This window comes from Heterodontus francisci, chromosome 6, assembly GCF_036365525.1.
Source record: "Heterodontus francisci isolate sHetFra1 chromosome 6, sHetFra1.hap1, whole genome shotgun sequence".
Classification (NCBI taxonomy): Eukaryota; Metazoa; Chordata; class Chondrichthyes; order Heterodontiformes; family Heterodontidae; genus Heterodontus; species Heterodontus francisci.
Window position 1 is genome coordinate 32797340 of NC_090376.1, and position 21271 is coordinate 32818610.

A 21271-nucleotide genomic window follows, 5' to 3' on the forward strand; every position below is an offset into this window, starting at 1 on the left:
CGAGTACGCTTCAGCTTCCAATTCAGAGGCGCTCATCCACTCCAACCTCATTCCTCCAGTAGCATTCTCTCCTCCATTTCACAAACATGTGTTCCCCTCCAACAACTGGTATGCTCTTTTGGGGGCCCTTTACTGCTTTTTACTCTGAAGACCTTTGGTTTCCATAGTCCTAATTTTAATTCAAAATGGAACACGGGTGGGCAGGGGTCAAGGCAAACATATTTACCTGAAACATGTAATAGGATTTCTTGCAAACACCAACCCCTACCCCTCCCCATCACCTTGGCAACTTAAGACCCAAGAGATTTTAATCTCCAGACCTCATCAGCTTTCCCTTGGTTAGTGGCCTTCCTAATATAGGAAATGGCAGCAGGTCGGAAGCAGAATATCAGGTGGCAGCAGGCTGTTGACCATTGCTGAAGGAACAGTCCTTGGCTTACAGTTAAGTCGCAGGATGATATCTTGGGAGGGTCTCACAATCGGGAAATGGGGGAGCCTAGAGCAGGAAAAGCCTAAACTTTCCTTCTGCAGTCTGGAAGAGCTTCTCCTGGCCCCATAACGAAAGTAAAACACAAAGTAAAAGAAACTTACCTCTTTGGTCCTCTTACTAGGTCCAGCTCCTCTTTCAGATTGCTTCACAATGGGAAAGCCATAATGGCCAACCAGACAAAATAAGAGCCAGGGTCCAATGACATCATCAGATCTGATTTGCATAATTAAAGAAGGACCCCATCGGTGTGTGTATTTGCCTCCTGCGTAGAAGAGCAGGTTAAAAAATACCAGGAGAGGGTGGGATGTGTGAGCAGGTTTAAAATTGCCCGTCATAGTTCAAACTACTCTCGTAGGTGACCAAGTTTTGAAATCTGCCAAGGGTTAGTTTCATTTGTTCAGATATCTAGGTAAATTTATAACATGCCCATGATTGTTGCGAGTCCTTTAGATCTTATTTCAACTATTCACTTTATCATGTAACCTCACTTATTCTTCCTTCTCGGCAGGTAGGGCAAAAAAACACTAAACAAGATTTTGGCTTAGGCTTTAACTGTCACACAAATTTATTGGACAAATTTACTAAACAGTGGCAATATTGCAACAAAGATTTTTTTAACCATAATTATTAAGCTTTGCAAGTTCCTTGTGCAGTAGAATAAGTAGTTTGCAACAGTCATGCTAAATTATGGTATAAGCAATATTTTTACACAGCAGTTCCTTTCCTTTTCTTAACAGATAGTTTGCAGCAGCTATCTGGCATTGCTATCTCTCTTTGAAGGCTGCAGACACTCCAATTTGAACAAATTGAAAAATGCTTTGACCAAAACTGAGTAATATCTATTTTCTAAGCTCAAAAATGCTGCCAATCAAACACTATTTCAACAAATAGCAAAAGATATTTTTATTTGAATTGAGTGCTGAGCCCTTCACCCAGACATCATCTCTGACAAACTGACCAATCATTACAACACACGTAGCACAGTAAACTGGGATATGTTTTCTGCAATTGAAGTTGTTTTTTTTAACCTTATCTGTACCTTGACAGAATTATGGAAACTGATGCTGAGCTAGATCTTAACAGAAAATTTCAAAGCACAAAGCACAGTATTGACCTTTTCAATACTGGTCTCAGATGCAGTTTTTACCAGACACTGCGTCTTCACTCCAACAGTACACTATACTGCAGATAGTAATTCCCAAGTACTGCAAGCCCAAGAATTTCTATTTGCAGTCTACAGCACCAATTCTGTTCCCAGAGATGATCAGGAGCATCAAGTAGGAACTGTAGACAGGACCAGCAGTGAGGAGGTCATCAAGGAGCAACAACGATTTTCTGGCATGATCCCTTGGGGAAACAAATGAACTGTAGCCTCAGGTGATTACGAGCATACCGATTTGTATACATTGTGTATATAAGGGCAGTAACTTATTTTAAGAAAGAATCCAAGGTAAATTCTTGCCCAGAACAAGCTGAAAGGTGTCAGGGTTGGTAAATTAACCTTTTCTGGGTTCTGGGACTACTGATGAGTGACTCATTAAGCAGCAGCCTTCCTGTTTTGACAAGTGTTGAAGCGACCATTAAGTCTGTAAACTTCTGAGATGTTAGGAGTGAGATTTATGCTGAACTAGAGTGAGATAGATTGCTAACTTGTTTGTACATATGGAGCTGTGTTTACTTTTGAGTAAAATATATCAAAATAGGTGACATTTATTTATAAACAAAAACGAGTGAATCTCCCACCAAATCAGTTGACAAGTCTGATGAACAGGTCAATTTTTTACACATGTGTGACTGAAAAAACAGACTTTGTCACTGGCAATTAGTCACTCAAAAGGCAATGGGCAGACGGAGCTCAACCCAGCCAAGTGCAATGCTTTAAATGACAAAATAGCAGAGCAGAAAATGTTAGAATAAGTAGGATATATTGTTTATGAGAAATAAAATTAAAGTTGTAATTATATAAATAGAAGATAGAAAATGAGGAACAGGAGAGAATGGGAAAAAAGGAAGACTATATTGGCAGAAATAAAGCACTTAAAAAGTTTTTGTTTTTACCACCAGATTTCCAATGTATTGCTAATGGATCACCTGACTCCAGAGTCTGATTGCTCAATGTTCACTGTGGTTCCACTGCAGTTGAAATGGTTAAGCAGGAGCAAAGCTCCAAAGAAATTTTCTGCCTCTGTCCCTCTTTTCACCTTTATAAACTTTCTTAAAATCCATCTTTTCAACCAAATTTTCAGTCAAATCTCTTAACTCTACCATCATGGCTTGGCATTAAATTTCAAACCTGACATCATGCCCCATGGCTGCAAAGGTTGCTTTGGCATTGGTGGAAAACACTCAAAAATTCAAAACTATCACCATTTCTCAGCCAAGCCAAATCAAACTTTACAACTGAAGAGTGAGCCACCTGAGACAGGAAAAAACAGTGACAGTCCTGCTCCACAGTACATGCTGCTTAATGATCATAGAACCATCCCTTATTTCTGAGTGACCTTGGAATTATCTTTTCTCTGGATTCTAAACACCCAGCTGGAGGTTTGCAGCATGGGGTCACGATGGAGTTGTAGATTAAACAAAAATAATCTTTTCTTTAATGTATAAAAGGGAATACATGTAAACATGTGAGGGGAAAATTCGTTTGCCTAGCACCACTTCAAGTGGCGCTATCCAGACTTTATTAATTTCCCGGGGGCTGGCAGGCCGTGAAAGTTGTGCTACCAATATTGTGGGGAAGGGGAGGAAAGATGTACAAAAGACCAGAGTCAGAGGGCTAGAGGCCACTACATGTGACATAAGGCTGAATTTGGTTGAAAAGTTAAGGCGGGGCAAGATCATGGAAGGATTTAAAGATAAGAATGAGAATTTTAATTTCAATGTTTTGGGCAACAGAGAACCAGAATAGTCAGGGAAAGTCTTCAACATGTCCAAAATTTGCTTCAGTTCTTTAACTCAGAAAGCATTACAGGTTAAAATTCCAAAAGGCTGGAAATAATGCCAGATGACACAGGGGCATACACACTTTCCACATTTGTCTGAAACTTTTCTCTCCACTGTTTCAACAACAGCGTTAAACCATTTACTTGAAAACAGGTTATTATCTTTGCTTAAATATTAGAAACAGCAATATCAGATAAACGTGAATGCTGCACATCCTGTGACATAACTCACAGTCATTATGAATCGAGCTGCTAGTTATATGGTGGATTACTAATGCTGACTTTAATTTATTTTCCTCTAAGTTTGTTGAAGGCTTCATTGAGGACAATTAATTTTTAAGTATCCGCTAAGGGTCAAAACGTCAACTAAATTTCTGAATAAAACACTGAAAATCACCATAAAAGAAAAATTCTAAATGAAACAAAGTAAATTTTCTTCAGCGATCTTCAACTACATAAAATGATCTTATCCTTTGCTTTAAGGAAATAATAAAATGAAAGAAAACAACTTGCATCTATAAAGCACCTTTCACGATCTCAAAACATCCCAAAACACTTTACAGCCAATGAAACAGTTTTGAAGTGTAGTCACTGTTCTAATGGTAAGTCCTATAACAGTACTGTCCCCCCACTGGGAACATACAAACAAATTAGTCTCAACTCCTGACATTCAACAATCACTTAACTGCAGCACATCAGGTTTAAGGACTTTCCAGATGAAAAATACCAAATGGCAAGCATCAAAGATTAAGCATTTTTGGATTTTTCTCGTAGATAACTGCAGGTATAGAAGGAAGGCAGACAGACTAATTTAGTCATTACTCCCAAAAGAGACTCGTATTCGGAATCATTCACCTCTCTGTCACATTTTCAAGTTTGTGTTACACACAGCGGGCTGGATTTTGTGCTGCTGGCGGGGCTTCTGGCGCCAGGCCGAAAATGTGGGGGAAGCCCGCCTCTGCCTTTTCATTCCCCCCACCCCCCCGCAGCGTAAAGGCCTGCTACCTGATCCGAACCCGACGGGACCTGACGACATGGGTTGGGTCGGGTCGCTCTTCCGGGTCCAGCTTTCAGGCTCGGGTCAGGTCGGACACAGACAGCAAGAATTGCTGCTAAGTGTTCAAAGTAAAAAATCTACCAGAGCTGGGAATCCGGGACATTAAGGAGGGAAACTCTGAGTCTGCGCAGTAAGCGAGTGAGCGTCTCTATGACGGCATCACGCTCATGTTGCAACTTCCTGCAGTTTCAAAGTCGCAAGGTAGATAAAGGGAACATTTCAGTGGTTGGGCTCGGGTCGGGTCAGGGTCAGGCTCTGGTCGGGTCGAGCGTGGGAAAAATTGGAGGGACTCAGGCCGGATTGGGCTCCAGTCCAACGTGGTCCTGTCGGGTTGTTTCCCCCTGACTTGAGCAGGCCTTTACCACAGCGATCCTCCAGTCTTTTCAAATCAAAATTTCAGGAGCCGGGATCCTTGCCCTTTAAAGATCCCGCCTCCAAGAGATGCCGGCCAATCAGAGGGCTGGCAGCTCAGCAGTATCGTCAGCATCACCGGGAGCAGTGACCATTGCAATACTGCAGAGGCCTCAGACCCAGGCCCAACGCTGGTACCCTGGACTCACCGTGAGTGAGGCAGGGTTGCCGAGGCCAGTCCGGACAGGCCCTGGCAAGGTTGGGTGGGGGAGAATGGTCGTGCCCTCCAGGGGGAGGGGTTACCGGGAGCGGCAGGGGAAAACTGGTTTCCGGCAGGGGTCCTCTGTGGGCCAAAGATTGCCCACGGAGGAGGGACCCCCGCCACCAAGCCCGCAGGGAGGGCACATTGTCATACAAGACAACGTCCCCTCGTGGCAGAGGCCCCCCCCCCCCCCACCTGCTGGTAGTAAGATCCCAGCGGCGGCGCGAAGAGGCCCTTAATAGGCCAGTTAAGGGCCTCAATTGGCATCTGGGTGGGAAGACAGTCCCTGGCCTATCCCAACCCCAGGAAGATCATTTGGAGACAGGGAGGCGACGGGTACTCCGCACATCCCCCAACCCCGCCACCCGTCGCGCTACTCATGGCCCCCCACCCAAGCCTTAGGGGATCACACAAAATTCCAGCCAGCATATTGTTCTATCATAACAAAGCCTTTGGTTAAAAAAAATCTTATATGCTAGTCATTACAGTCATTAACAAAACTTGTTAATGAATTTTATGAACATTTACAAATTATTCTGATATTCCAGAAAATCAATCTTAAACCTGGCATCATACTGTGAAATGGTTATTACAATGTCAGCAAACATCACTATGCCTAATGAAATCACTCTCACAATAATTAATTCACAAGGTAAAATCTTAACTACTCCAAAAGCATTTCAAAAATATCAAAATGCCAGAGCTTTTAAATAAAGCACAAATTTATAGCACAACAGCTTCTCTAAAGATGTAGTTACGAGTCCAGATAAGATAAATTCATATCATCTTCCAAGTTATCTGTAAAAGTGTCAAATTGAACTGAACTGCAATGGACAGAATTATAGTGCACAATGAACCTTGTCTTTTTGAACAAGTATTTGCTAACTTACTTTTTTTTCACAAACCCACAGTACAATATGATAAACAATATTGCTCTGCTTTATGTCACTTGAAAGTGATATCATAACAAAATTATGTACGATACTTTCTGATTTGTCAAACACCTTTTCTTATTAGGGCTATGCTCTTTAATGATACCGTCAGAAATTTTAAATAAATTGAATTAGGGATACATTAAATCACAATCTACATTGTACGCTACATGGTTCAATGCAGAAGCTGAAAAAACAATGTAAAATGAGAGCTACTTTCTCCCCAGCTCCTGTACCATTCAGTTCTAGGTTTTCCTCTTTGGGGAAGTATTCTTAACTAATTGCAGAGAAAGCATCCTCATGAATTACACCTAAAAATCTGAAGACTGCAGTATTACTTCTGATCAAATATTTATTATATCCCGTTAGGAATTTTAGATGCTTGCGTCACATGGAAGAACTAAATGATCAGTATATATTTAAAAGAAACTAAGTATAATCAATGACAAGGTTTCAAAGAACTGCCTGCTTTTGAACCTACCAGTTTCACTTTTCCATTCACATTCCACCCCGTTTATTGTGGTTCACTTAAACAAATTAAACAAATCACAACAGAAGTGCAATAGTTTTAATTCTACATATTTATAATTTTTTGGCAATATTTGTAATGTGTGAATTTGCTTGCTGCATTTTACTGAAACACCAGATAGTGTCTTTTAATCAAAGAACTAAAATAATTCACTTCATTGATTGATTAATTGATGAGTATATGGTAATTATGTTTGGATGTTTAGGTACAAATACCAGATAGTAAGGCAAAAGAGTTGCTTACAGGAAGTACTATTCAATTATGGAGAGAAAAAAACAGTTCTATGTGAAAGAAAACTAATTATGACAAGTAATTTGTGTTGCGAAGTGTGTATCCTAAATACTATTTAGAATTTGCATAGAATTAATTCAGTTCAATAGCATTTCAGACTGATTCAGACTGCTAAACATTCTGTCAAAGAGATGAGGAGAGAAATTCACCTTGCTTGATTTCTGGCACAAACTGGATGGTGCAATGCCAAAGTGTGCCCAAAGATGCTGGCCTGAGGCCCGAGTGAAAGTTGGCCTCAACTTTCATTTGCATTGAACTAGAGAACTGTAGACAATGATCTGGGCCTGACCAACTTTGTGCTGCTCAAATAACAAGCCAGCCTGGAGGTAGATCCTGGGTCAAGACAAAGCAAAGTGGGGTGGGCACTGGCCAGATGTGTCTCATAGTATGTTTGTGTGCATCTAAACCCTTGTTTCTGGATCACACCCTAGAAGTCACCTGCCTCTAATCTGATAACTACCTACCGGAGGAGACTGGGCATGTGTGATCGTGACCCAAAATTCATCCCCTCACCCCACCTCCCCCCCGATAATGGTGATTCAACATCCAAAAACAAGAGCACGACTATATTTAATTCCTTGCCTGTGAATGTGACTTTCTCAGATTAAAATTACAAACATTTTTGATCGATGATGACAAATTATGGTTTTGAATCAACCACATCAGATAGAATTCCAAAGTAAAAATGATCCAGTGTTCACAAACAGGTGCACATAAGCATATTTTCAGAAGAAAACTTTTTTTTTTGCAGATCAATAACAATAGAGACGGCAATAAAGCATCAACATTCTATCATGTTTCGAGGCATATCTGCACAAGTAGAAAAGACTTCTAACCTATTGTGTGGGAACAGCACAGTGGAATATACAATGCTAATTTTCCAAAACCAAAAGGTGAGGAATTTATGTTATGAAAGTCTTACTTAGAGAAAGAGAGAGAATATTGCCTTGTGCAACTGAAAGTGGCACAGGAAAATTAAAAAGTTTATTTCCACAGCCACCTTTCTTGGTCTGATATTGTCCTACTATTTCTCCAAGAATGAAAAGAAAATCAATTTTGTAGGGAAAACAAAGAAGATTTTAAAGCTATTCCACACTTTTATCCACATAAAATACAAATATTAGGAAGCTTCTGATAATGCGTGACCCAAGATAATGCTCTGGAATGTTTGGCCTGAAAACACTGTTGGAAATTTGAGCACACAGCACAGTGAGAAATAACACCTTGACTTCCTCCAGAAAACACTTGCTGTAGTTAAAGTGGGAACATCTGGTAGTTGAAACATACTATAGAAAGAACAGTACTATTGAACAGCCTGGTTTTACACAGAGCAGACAGAATCACTTACCACTGTCTTCAACTGAGAAGTGGAATACATCACTTGTCGCATTGTCCCCTTCCTTCAACACATAGCAGATCTTCATGTCATCAACTTCACCTGGAATACCAATGACACTTTATTGTTTTAACAAAGGTTTCTCACATTGCTTTGATTCCAAAGTTTTCTTCACTGGTCAATGAAATCTTTTTAGAGTAATCAACAGGGAACTGCGGGGCATGTGGACAATTAGGATGCTGAGAGACACAATGATGGTGCAGTTTATAAATCCTTATGTAATTCTGAGCAAATGCTCTGGCATTCTGAAATATGCTACAGCAGAGGGCACTGATTGGAAGCCAAGAGCTGTGCCAAAGGAGCAAGTGGGAATGAAAGTGAAGAAAATTAGAAGGGATTTAACCTGGGTCACTCTTGTGTACTTACTAGCAGCTGTTTAAGAGCAGAGGAGGAAATATTTTAAGTTAAAATAAAACACAAATGACTCTTGTGTACCCAACATGAGGCAGTGGTTTTGCAAAACAGAAATTTCATTGGCATCTGCTGCAGAAAGGCAGGCATTCTTTTCCAGCAACATCCTAACAACTCAATTCAACAAACTTCCATTAGATAGGCACTTTTTGTTTATTATGGCAGTAAGAATTGGTAACCTATTACCTGGTATAATTGCTAGTTATTTGTTACAAAATACAATGAAATGGTTAGTAAATGCTTGATTTAATTAGATTTTTGCCCTGCCTTGCTGTAACTATTCAAGTCTTTTTAAATCTCATTTGCAATTTAACATTCCAAGCATGCACTGGATTCACATATTAATTTTGCAGAATCCAACATCTGAAAGACCTAGGAAACTTAGTAGACTTGATGTTCAACATATTCAACCAATGCTGAGCAGCAATCAAACAAAGCTAATAGAACATTAAACAAAAACCCAAAATGCTGGAAACACTCAGCAGGTCAGACTGCTTTTGTGGAGAAAACAGAGGAATTACTATAATAATAAAAGCAAAATACTGCGGATGCTGGAAATCTGAAATAAAAACAAGAAATGCTGGAAATACTCAGCAGGTCTGGCAGCATCTGTGGAGAGAGAAGCAGAGGTAACTTTCAGGTCAGTGACCGTTCTTCAGAACTGGCAAATATTAGAAATGTAAAAGGTTATAAGCAAGTAAAGTGGCGGTGGGGCAAGAAATAATAAAGGAGAAGGTGTAGATAGGACAAGGTCACAGAATAGCTGACCAGAAGGTCGTGGAGCAAAGGCAAACGATATGTTAATGGTGTGTTGAAAGACAAAGCATTAGTCCAGATAGGGTGTTAACGGACTGAAAATTGAACAGCCGCAACTACAAACATGAAAAAAAGTGGGTAAACAAACTGAACAAACTAAGATGAAATAAAATAAAATACACACAAAAAAATATACATATAAAAAAAAGGAAAAAGAAAAAAATAACTAAAAATAAAAGTAAAATGGGGGGCCCGTCATGCTCTGAAATTATTGAACTCAATGTTCAGTCCGGCAGGCTGTAGTGTGCCTAATCGGTAAAGGAGATGCTGTTCCTCGAGCTTGCTGTTGATGTTCATTGGAACACTGCAGCACTCCCAGGACAGAGATGTGAGCATGAGAGCAGGGGGGAGTGTTGAAATGGCAAGCAACCGGAAGCTCGGGGTCCTGCTTGCAGACTGAGCAGAGGTGTTCCGCAAAGCGGTCACCCAGTCTACGTTTGGTCTCCCCAGTGAGGAGGAGACCACATTGTGAGCAGCAAATACAGTATACTACATTGAAAGAAGTACAAGTAAATTGCTGCTTCACCTGAAAGGAGTGTTTGGGGCCTGGGATAATGAGGAGAGAGGAGGTAAATGGACAGGACGGGCAGCACAGTGGCGCAGTGGTTAGCACCGCAACCTCACAGCTCCAGCGACCCAGGTTCAATTCTGGGTACTGCCTGTGTGGAGTTTGCAAATTCTCCCTGTGACCGCGTGGGTTTTCGCCGGGTGCTCCGGTTTCCTCCCTCAGCCAAAGACTTGCAGGTTGATAGGTAAATTGGCAATTGTAAATTGCCCCTTGTGTAGGTAGGTGGTAGGAGAATGGTGGGGGTGTGGTAGGGAATATGGGGTTAATGTAGGATTAGTATAAATGGGTGGTTGATGGTCAGCACAGACTTGGTGGGCCGAAGGGCCTGTTTCAGTGCTGTATCATAAAATAAATAAAGGTATTACACCTCCTGCGATTGCAGGGGAAGGTGCCAAGGGAAGGGGACGAGGTGGTGGGGGTAATGGAGGAGTGGACCAGGGTGTCACGGAGGGAACGATCCCTTTGGAATGCTGACAGGGAAAGGGAGGGGAAGATGCATTTGGTAGTGGCATCACGCTGGAGGTGGCAGAAATGGTGGAGGATGATCCTTTGGATATGGAAGCTGATGGGGTGGAAAGTGAGGACAAGGGGAACCCTGTCACGGTTCTGGGAGGGAGGGGAAGGGGTGAGGGTAGAGGTGTGGGAAATGGGCCAGACACGGTTGAGGGCCCTGCCAACCACAGTGGGGGGGAATCCTCAGTTGGGGAAAAAGGAAGACATATCAGAAGCGCTGTCATAGCATCATCAGAGCAGATGCGTCAGAGACGGAGAAACTGGGAGAATGGAATGGAGCTCTTACGGGAGGCAGGGTGTGAAGAAGTGTAGTCGAGGTAGCTTTGGGAGTCAGTGGGCTAATAATGGATATTAGTAGACAGCCTATCCCCAGAGATGGAGATACAGAAGTCGAGGAAGGGAAGGGAAGTGTCGGAGATGGACCATGTAAAGGTGAGAGAAGGGTGGAAATTAGAAGCAAAGTTGATAAAGTATTCCAGTTCGAGGCGGGAGCAGGAAACGGCACCGATACAGTCATCAATGTACCGGAAAAAGAGCTGGGGAAGGGGGCCTGAGTAGGACTGGAACAAGGAATGTTTGACATATCCCACAAAAAGACAGGCATAACTAGGACCCATGCGGTTACCCAAAGCAACACCTTTTACTTGAAGGAAGTGAGTGGAGTTGAAGAAGTTGTTGTTCAATGTGAGAACAAGTTCAGCCAGGGAGAGGAGGGTGGTGGTGGATGGGCTGATTGGGCCTCTGTTCAAGGAAGAAGCGGAGAGCCCTCAAACCGTCCTGGTGGGGGATGGAGGTGTAGAGAGATTGGACGCCCATAGTGAAGAGGAGGCGGTTGGGGCCAGGAAACTGGAAATTGTCAAAATGAAGTAGGGCGTCAGAAGAGTCACGGATGTAGGTGGGAAGAGACTGGGCCAGCGGAGAAAAGATAGAGTCAAGATAGGAAGAAATAAGTGCAGTGGGGCAGAAGCAGGCTGACACAATGGGTCTGCCGGGATAGTCCTGTTTATGGATTTTGGGAAGGAGGTAGAAGCGGGCTGTCCGGGGTTGTGAGCCTATGAGGTTGGAAGCTGTAGAGGGAAGATCTCCAGAGGTGATGAGGTCAGTGACAGTCCTGTGGACAGTAGCTTGATGTTAGGTGGTGGGGTCATGGTCCAGAGGGAGGTAGGAAGAAGTCTGAGAGTTGACTCTGAGCCTCTGCAAGATAGAGGTCGGTACGCCATACAACAACAGCACCACCCTTGTTTGCAGGTTTGATGACCATGTCAGGGTTAGGCCTGAGAGATTGGAGTGCCTCAAGTTCAGAGGGGGACAGGTTAGAGTGAGTGAGGGGTGGCAGAGAAATTGAGATGATCAATGTCTCGCCAACAGTTTTCAATGAAAAGATCAAGAGCTGCTAAGAGGCCAGGGGGAGGGGTCCAGGTAGAGGGAGAATGCTGGAGGTGGATGAATGGGTCTACTGATCGGGGGAAGGACTCCTGGTCAAAGAAGTGAGCCCAGAAACGGAGGCGATGGAAGAAGTGCTCAACGTGATGCTGAGCACGGAATTAATATTTTGGGTGCAGAACCTTGTCAAGTGCAGCTCAGAGTCCGTAGCCTCCAGATGCACCCAGTAGTATGCTACTGGTTGACTTCTCACTTTGTTGAGAACTCTGTGTAATGTAACCAGGGGGTTCAGACAGCATGTGGCAGCTGCAACTGGTCACTTATGCAGAAAGGGAAAAGGCAAGAACTGGGGGTAATGCTGTCACTTTTGTGGCTGCGCATGGACAGAGGAGCTGGACAGCAACCATTACATTTTTCATCTCAGAAGTCGTTTTATATTGGTGGCTCATCGTTATTTAATAAAATATAGAACCCCAACACTTATTTTAAAAGAATAAGGATCCTGATGCTTTTGAGACTTTGATATGACTGAGGCCAATGAAAATCAAATTAGCATGGCAGCCCTCAGCTTAAAGGTGAGAACTGATATTGTTTCATTTTTAACATGGAGAAAAGCAGAAGTAACTTGGTATTACCTCAGGCCTGCCACTGATAAAGAACACTGAACCGATATTAACTGATAGTCGGGATGGCCAGCTCTGACGTACATCACTACTGTCCCATTCACCTACTCCAATATTTGTATGCAAGTCTACACCTATGTTTAGAACCCATTTATAGAACAGAAGAAGGCAATTTAACCAATCAAGTCAGTACCTGTGTTTTGCTAGAGCAATCCAAAACTAATCCCATTGCCCCACTTTCTCTCCAGTTTTCCTCTGCTTCATGTATTTATCCAATTTTCGCTTAAAAGTTGAAATGGTTTTTGCCTCAACCACTGTCTGTGGCAAAGTAGTTCATACTCAAACAACCCTCAGTGCAAAGAAACCTCTCCTAAGTTCTCTCTTAACTCTTAGGGACCATTTTAAATCAATGAACTTTCATCAATGACTCCCCAATCAGAGAAAATAGTCTTTTCCAGTAAATTCTATCAAAAACTTTCCTAATTTTAAAGGCATCTATTAAATCTCCTCTTCGCCTTCTTTGTTTCAGCGGAAATCGTTCTAGTATCGCCTCATGACTACTGTTCCCACCTCTGGCGTCATCCTGGTGAATCAACGCTGTTTACGCCCTATGGTTTTAAAATCTTTTTATAATGAACCATCCAAAATGGGCACTATGACCCATAAGCCCAACCTCAGAAGAATACATTCTACTACTGTAGTCCCTCACCAGCCATCTTTGTCGTCTAAGACTGATAGCTTTGCTAGTTATTTGTGTTCCGAATGCACACAAGTAGAAATTAGGCTGAGACTGTCCAAGGTTTTTCCACAGAAGGCCTCTTTAGCCAGGAGTTGAAATTTTAATCAGTAGTGCTAGATTTGGATCTAGTTCCTAAAAGTAGATGGATGGTGTATTAATGTACTGTAATGTTCAGCTTTGACCTTACTGTTCAACCTTACTGTGGCGAGTCGAAGAGACTTAGTAGTTGGCAGGAAAAAAGACAGAGGCGCAAGGGGAGAGCCAACTGTGCAACAGCCCCAACAAACAAATTTCTCTGCAGCACCTGTGGAAGAGCCTGTCACTCCAGAATTGGCCTTTATAGCCACTCCAGGCGCTGCTTCACAAACCACTGACCACCTCCAGGCGCGTATCCATTGTCTCTCGAGATAAGGAGGCCCAAAAGAAGAATGTTCAGCTATGAAGAGAGACTGAAAAGGCTAGGGTTGTTTTCCTTGGAGCAGAAAAGGCTGAGGGGGGGAACATGATTGAGGTGTACAAGATTATGAGGGGCATTGATAGGTTAGATAGGAAGAAACTTTTTCCCTTAGCAGAGGGGTCAAGAACCAGGGGGCATAGATTTAGTGTAAGGGGCAGGAGGTTTAGGGGGGATTTGAGGAAGCATTTTATCACCCAGAAGGTGGTTGGAATTTGGAACGCACTGCCTGAAGAGGTGGTGGAAGCAGGAACCCTCACAACATTTAAGAAGTATTTAGATGAGCACTTGAAACGCCATAGCATACAAGGCTACGGGCCAAGTGCAGGAATATGGGATTAGAATAGTTGGGTGCTGTATGGCCGGCACAGGCAGGATGGGCCGAAGGGCCTGTTTCTGTGCTGTATAACTCTATGACTCTATTACCCAGTTTGCCCAAATATAAAATTATATATGGCACTTGTCGCATGCAATGTTAAATATAGATTGTATTTGGCACTATTTTTAGCTGAATTCACTTCCATGTGCAGCATGTTTGAGAAGCCAGTACAGTTTCTATTAAGAAAAGATAGTTAACATTGTTATTGTAGTATAGCAACAATACAATTCTGTTGGAAAACAGGACCAGATAACATTGCTTGTGAAGTGTAACATTAGCCTGGCCATTGCTAAACAGTAGTATTAGATTCCCAATCTAAAATATGAATAGAATTTAGTACTGTTGTTTGACCTCTAATTTGCTAATAACTTTTTCCACTGTATTTTACAATGGATCTGTACTGTTCATGTTCCCTCATTATGTAATACTCATGTATATTGCACACAAAATAGCTTCTTAACATTGATCATTTAATAGCAACAAGAATTGTTGGGGGGAATTTTATGCTCTCCCCCACGTCAGTTTTGAAGGCAGGATGGTAGTGGGGGGGATCCCCACCTCCACCTAAATTAAGTCCAGGGCGACAAGGCCAATTAAGGGCCTCATTCCACCATGGCTGGAACTAGCCTAGCGGTGGACGGGCCTGTCGCTGCGCAGGCAGCACACCAAGCAAACCCGTGCAGGTTGCTTGCCAGCTCCAGGGTGTGAGGGAGGGAATCCCTCATTAAAAGGTACTTAGTGCCTGAACAGGGGACCCGTTGAGAGCCACCCCCTGGCCCTTACTGTTGACCCTGCTATAACCCCCTCCCCCACAAACCCCACCCTGCAAAACCTTTCCCACTGTGACTTACCGGTGGCCTGGTTCCAGGGCCTTAGGTGAGTCTAGTACCGGCAGCAGCCACCGCCTACTCAGTGAAAGAGCTGCCAGCCTCTGATTGGTCAGCATTGATAGGTTAGATAGGAAGAAACTTTTTCCCTTAGCGGAGGGCTCAAGAACCAGGGAGCAAAGATTTAGGATAAGGGGCAGGAGGTTTAGGGGGGATTTGAGGAAGCATTTTATCACGCAGAGGGTGGTTGGAATCTGGAACGCACTGCCTGAAGAGGTGGTGGAGGCAGGAACCCTCACAACATTTAAGAAGTATTTAGATGAGCACTTGAAACGCCGTGGCATACAAAGCTACGGGCCAAGTGCAGGAATATGGGATTAGAATAATTGGGTGCTGTATGGCTGGCACAGACACGATGGGCCGCAGGGCCTGTTCTGTGCTGTTTAACTCTATGACTCTCAGCAGGCAGGACTTCCATTGTCGGGGTCCTTGATCCCGGAGAAGGCCCGCCGCTATCCACTTAAATGCTTAATTGGCACTTGATTCAGCGGGCCATCCCCAGAAGAAGCGACATGGGGCTCTCGCCGGCGCTTTTGCCAGAGGTCGAGACCCCCGTCACTAAGACAAAATCCCGATCTTTGTCTTTATTCACATTGGAACATTTTTTCTGTGGAAATCCCAAAAATGTAAAAAAAAAAGTAGCAAATCTGTTACCTCAAGAATCTATAATATACACTTAAAAGCAATCAGAACAATAAGTTAGAATGACACAAAAGGAACCTTACTTTGAGTGAAACCAGTAACACTGTTATTTCCTTTGCCCATGTGGATAAGGTATCCATGTTCAGGACCTTCCAGGATCTTGAATCTTAGAGTGCTGTGCACACTGTCACGATCTTCAGCTTTTAATGATTTGCTTGTAATCATAAACCCGAGGTGCCCTGTGGTGAGCCCACGAAGAGTGGGGGCACCTTTATTCACAATAATCTGAGGCACTCCATTGTCCACCGGCATTGTCTGTATTCTTATCATCTGTGATTTTCGAGTTTCAAAGACAGTGTCTGGGAAGACATAGAAGTCTGTGTGCGTGCCATCAGTCACTGTGAATGAAAAGCTATCCTCAGAAAATTCAGTCCCATCGTGCTTGTAACTGATGAGGTTTTCATTCAAGTCCTGTTTCGTAAAAGATGTGACAGACAAAGTGCGGTTGAATAGCAGCTGTCCATGAACTGGCACTTGTGTCACAGTAAATCGTAGCAAGTGATCAGGGGTGTCTCGGTCTTCAACAGTTAGTTCAAATGGCGTAATTAATTTTACTTCTCCTTCATTCACCACCAAGTCATGGAAAGTAAGAACAGGTTTTTTGTTGTCAACATCACTGATGGAGATTCTGAAAGTGCGAAACACAGGGTTGTAACCATCCGTGACCTCAAATTCAAAACTGTCCATTTTCACCTCATCATCAGATGTGTGAATGTAGTAAATTTTGTTGCCAGCCAACTGAAGCTGTGAGAATGTCGTGATAGGTACACCTGGCTCGTCTGTGCACTCTAGGTGACCACGAACAGGTGCTCGGGTAATACTGAAAAGCAGATTTTCATCAGGGCTATTCAGGTCAGTGGTACTAAGTAAATCTGTTGTAAGAGTTACTTTTCCACCTTCCTTTAGAGAGACTCCTTTGCTGACCACATCAGGGAAGATCATATCAATACCACCAATAGAGACATAAAAGTAACGATCAATGAGTGGATTAATGCCATCTGTTACATCGAACTTGATGAGATCGCGGATGCCTTCCTGGCCAGTGTGTATATACTGAATCAAGTTCCTGTCAATATCATCCTGGGTGAAGTTCATTCCTACTGTAATATTTTCAAAGTTACCTGAAGGGAGATGATGTTGCAAGAGACCTTGATTTGGTCCATAACGTATAATATATACAAGTGTTTTGTCATCTGAATCCAAGTCTGTAGCTTTAAGAATTTTATCATTTATTGTTTCTGTTCCTCCAATCTCAATTTCTAATCCATCATTTACGGTCATTCTTGGAGTCTCATCATCGAGTGGAATGACCATTATAATTACTGTTTTTTCAACACTGTACTTCCCATCAGTAAGTCGAATGTCAAAGCTGTCTTCCTTCGTTTCAGAATCATCATGCTCATAAACAATGCTGGAGCCTTCTCTGATTTGATCTAAAGTAAAGCTGTTGACAAGGACAGTGCCTGTGGTAAGCTGATTTACTATTTGACCATGCTTTGGTGTTTTAATGATGGAGAAAGTTAAGTAATTGGCAGGGATATCGGCATCTGCAGCATTGAGAATAGGAGTGTCAATAACGAGACTCATACCTTCCATCACAACAAACTCCCTCATGAAAATGTCTGGCTTTTCATCATTTGCAGGAATTATCACAATAGGAAAAAAGTGTCTCTGTGAGAAGTTAATTCCATCAGAGCAGCGGAATGTAAACCTATCTTCCACTGGTTCCACAGTTTTGTGAATGCTCTGAACATAATTAATGTGCCCAAGACGTATATCTTTAAATGTAAAAGCAGTGATAGCAGTTCCTGCACGAGACGTCTCAGACCCAGGAGCTGGTGAAATATTCTCTACATAGCCAGAAGTTGGTTGGACAATAATAGTACAGAGAACATCATCATCTGGGGTATCAAAATCTTCAGCTTTTACATTTTTCAGTGATATTGCATTTTTATCACCTTCAACCACAGTAAACTGTTTTCCTACAATAACTTCTGGAGCTTGACTGTCAACAGGAAGGATGGTCACTTGTACACGGACACCTTGTACTTTATTTCCTCCAATATTCCACTCATCAGACATGTCAGTGAGAGTCAAATTGAAAGAATCCTCCTTTTTTTGCAGTCCTATCTCACCATTTGTGTGAGCATAAATCACAACCCCATTGATGATGTCTTGTTGTGTAAATCTTTCAGCAGGGATTCCATTAACCAAGATCTCTCCTAGTTTTGGTTGGTCTTCAACAATGAAAGTCAATCTAAGATCGTCGGTGTCTTCATCTGTTCCTTGGATGACATTGGTTGTTATTTCAGTGGCTCCATTTTCCAGCACGTCCAAGTATGATCCAATAGTTCCAACTGGCAGCATAACAGTTGGTACTTCGTCATCAACTGGACGCACTGTTACCTTAACAGTGATTGTAACTGTATGAACTCTATCACTTACATCAATTTTCAAATAATCACCAGTAGATTCATCACCATTGTGCACATATGCTATTTTCCCATTAGCTATATCATCTAAATTAAATGTTTCGCCCTCAATTATACTAACACCTGCATACTGCAACTGACCATGTTTTGGAAGCTGAGAAAGTGTAAATGTTATCTGGGGTCCATCAGTGTCTGGATCTGTGGCATCCAGTTCAGCACTTGTAATTATATAAGTGTCTCTTTCAAACATTATAAAGCCAGTATTGGTTATTTGCGGTGGTTTGTTGTCAACAGGCTGCAGAAAGATTGTACATGTCCCATCAACACTGTTCCCAGCCCTGTCTTCTACTGTAAACTCAAACTGAACAACATGAGGAGTAATTCCAAGTTCCACATCCGGAGGTCTGTAGGCAATTTTGTGGTGGTTGACCTGAGCTTGGGTAAACTCCATCACCAAAGTAGTGGGACTTTCAGTTAATACTATGTTCCCCATTTGCACCGGGTTGTTTTCATCAGTATCGGTGGGGGGCTTTGTAATGGTATACTTTAAATCTCTGTCATCCGAATCCAGATCAGTATAACGCAGAAACTTCCTCCGAAAATAGGTCAAACGATACTCTTCAACAATCATCTGTAAAGTGCTTCCTGGATATAATTCAGGGGGAATGTCATCTACTGGTTGAATCTTGATAATGAAAGTATGCTCGCCTGACTGATTGGGAGGATCATTGTCATCATGCACACGGAATACGAACTGGTCCATAACAGTGGTAGTGCTGTGAGGTCCCACATGTCTATAGAAGAGTTTCCCATCCATGATGTCCTGCTGGGACCACTCCAAGACCACCTTTTGGAAAGCGCCGTCCTTTTCAATGAACTGCCAGGAATGGGAGTCTGCGGGGGGCTCCAGCTGGCGGAGGACAAGCTCTCCCAGTCCAGACCCAGGGGCTTCCACTGTGAACCAGATGGTTGAATCTTCAGAGTCGATGTCAGTGGCGCTGAGCACGAATGGAGAAATGGGCACCATCTCATTCTTGGAGAGGACCAGGCCGGTGTTGGCGTTGATGATGGGCGGCTCGTCGTCGGTGGGCACGATGGTGATGGGGAAGAGAAACTCCACGTGGTGTTTGCCGTCCGTCATGCGGAGGATGATGTTGTCGCTGTAGGTGTCGCTGCCATCGTGCTGGTAGACCACGATGCCGGCGTCCAGGTCGGCGGCGGTGAAGAACTTCCTCCGGGCGCCAAGCACCGTCAGCTCGCCGTGCCTCAGGCCGTCCACGACGGTGAGCCTCACCTCGGCCAGGTTGTCCTCGTCGCTGACCTGCAGGTTGTGGGCGCTGGACAGCGGCCTGGACTGACCCTCGTACAGCAGCTGGCCGCTGTTGCGGGTCACCACGGGGGCCAGGGTGTTCATGGGCTTGACCACGATCATGAAGGCGAAGGGGTCGGACACGGCGCCCTCGGTGTCCACCACCTCCAACTCCAGCTGGAAAATCCTCTCCACATCCGAGTCGGCCGCCGGCGGCTTGTAGGCGATTTTCAGCTCCTTCAGGTCCCTCTGGTAGAAGGAGGTGATGGGCAGGTTCTGGTCGTCGGTGCTGACCACGGTCACCGGCTCAAAGCCGAGCGGCGCCGTGATGTTGAAGATGAGGTGGTCGGGGTCGGACTCGGCGTCCTCGGCCGCCAGCATGTCCGGGGTGATGGCGGTCAGCACGAACTGATCCACCTCCATCATCATCATGGCCACGAAGCTGGGCTTGGGCGGCGTGTTCTCCGCCCCCTCACGGATGCGGACCATGATCTGGAAATACTCCTGCTTCAGGAGCTGGCCCTGCCGGTCCTGGAGCTCGGCCACCATGGGGATGTAGTCGCGGTTCGGCGACCTGCCGGCGGCCGTGTGGCGGTAGCGGATGTCGGAGCTGACAAACTGCTGGCAGTCCACCAGCTGGCCGGCTCGCTCGTCGTTCAGCAGCCGCCCGTAGCGCGGGAGGCCGCCGGCGCCCGCCAGGCTGCCCATCTGACACACCTCCCGGGCCGGCTCCGCGCTGAACTCCAGCACCTTGCGGTCGATGGCGTTGCTGGTGCCCAGCAGCTTGTCCACGGCCAGCGGCATGTTGCGGGTGATGATTTCCAGCTGAGTGAAGACCACTTCGACCTCCAGCATGAAGGGGACGATCACCGTGTCGGTCTGCGTGTCGTACCTCAGCTGCAGCTTGACCCGGTCCCGGGACGGGCTCCGCGAGCCGAAGTGCGTGTACCTCACCTCATCGCGGCCGAAGTCGCAGGGGAATTTCTTGGGGCTCAGCTGGCCCGGCCTCTGGGACAGGGGGTCGTTGCCCAGCACGGTGATGCTGCACTTGTCGCCGGGGTGGACCTGGATGACCAGGTCGTGGACGGGGTCGAGATCCACCGACCTGCCGAAAGGCACACGGATGCCGTTATTGGCGAGAATGATCGAGTCTTCGGACAGTCCCGACCTGAAGCCATAGTAAAGTTCCACACTGTCCAAACTCTGCTGCCCCGCTGTGCTACCTGTCAGTGTCAGAGCCAACAGCAGCAGCCTGGCCACAGTTACATGCAAACAACAACACGCACTCTCCCCTCTCGGCTGCAAACTTTCCATGCTGCTAACTTTCCTTTTTTAAAAAAAAAACTATATTTATTTGATTGCTTTCCCCTCCCTCAATGTACAATCAAGGTTCTGCAGAGATGTATTTGAGTTCCAAAGGTGACAGTTCTCTCGCTGCTGCTCAGTGCCAGAATTGCAGCATCAGCTCGCACTGCACCGAGCTCCAAGCCGGGCTCCGGCTATAAACTCCCCGCAGACCCGGGCTAACCTGTCGGCGGAAGTACCGCCCCGTTCCCGGCACCGATTGGAGATCAATTGGATCCCTGCCCGCTCTCCCTCTCGCCCCCTCTTTCCGGCCGGTGGGTGGCCAGGTGGGCTGTCAATTAGGTGACGTTGCCGAGAAGCGGCTCCTCTTCTATCTGGGAATAGAGCCGAGCGTTCCCCTAAATGGCAACAGAGCCAAGAATGAGAGGAGAGGCAGTGATCGGAGAAAGAGAGACAGAACAAATATAGGGAGAAGGAAGAGAGAATAAGTTATTGGA

At 44.5% G+C, this 21271-nt stretch overlaps 1 protein-coding gene across 1 annotated transcript in view; it reads right to left on the minus strand.

Moving 5' to 3' along the window:
* Positions 1 to 20995, minus strand: part of LOC137371234 (FRAS1-related extracellular matrix protein 2-like) — a 280561-nt gene extending 259566 nt beyond the window's left edge. Inside the window, exons 1-2 of the mRNA XM_068033445.1 lie at positions 15752 to 20995; positions 8206 to 8295 (exon numbers count right to left, since the gene is read on the minus strand). Of these exons, the coding sequence (XP_067889546.1) occupies positions 8206 to 8295; positions 15752 to 20783 (5122 nt within the window). The 5' untranslated portion in view covers positions 20784 to 20995. The remainder of the gene's footprint in view (positions 1 to 8205; positions 8296 to 15751) is intronic.
* Positions 20996 to 21271: the final 276 nt, after the last annotated feature.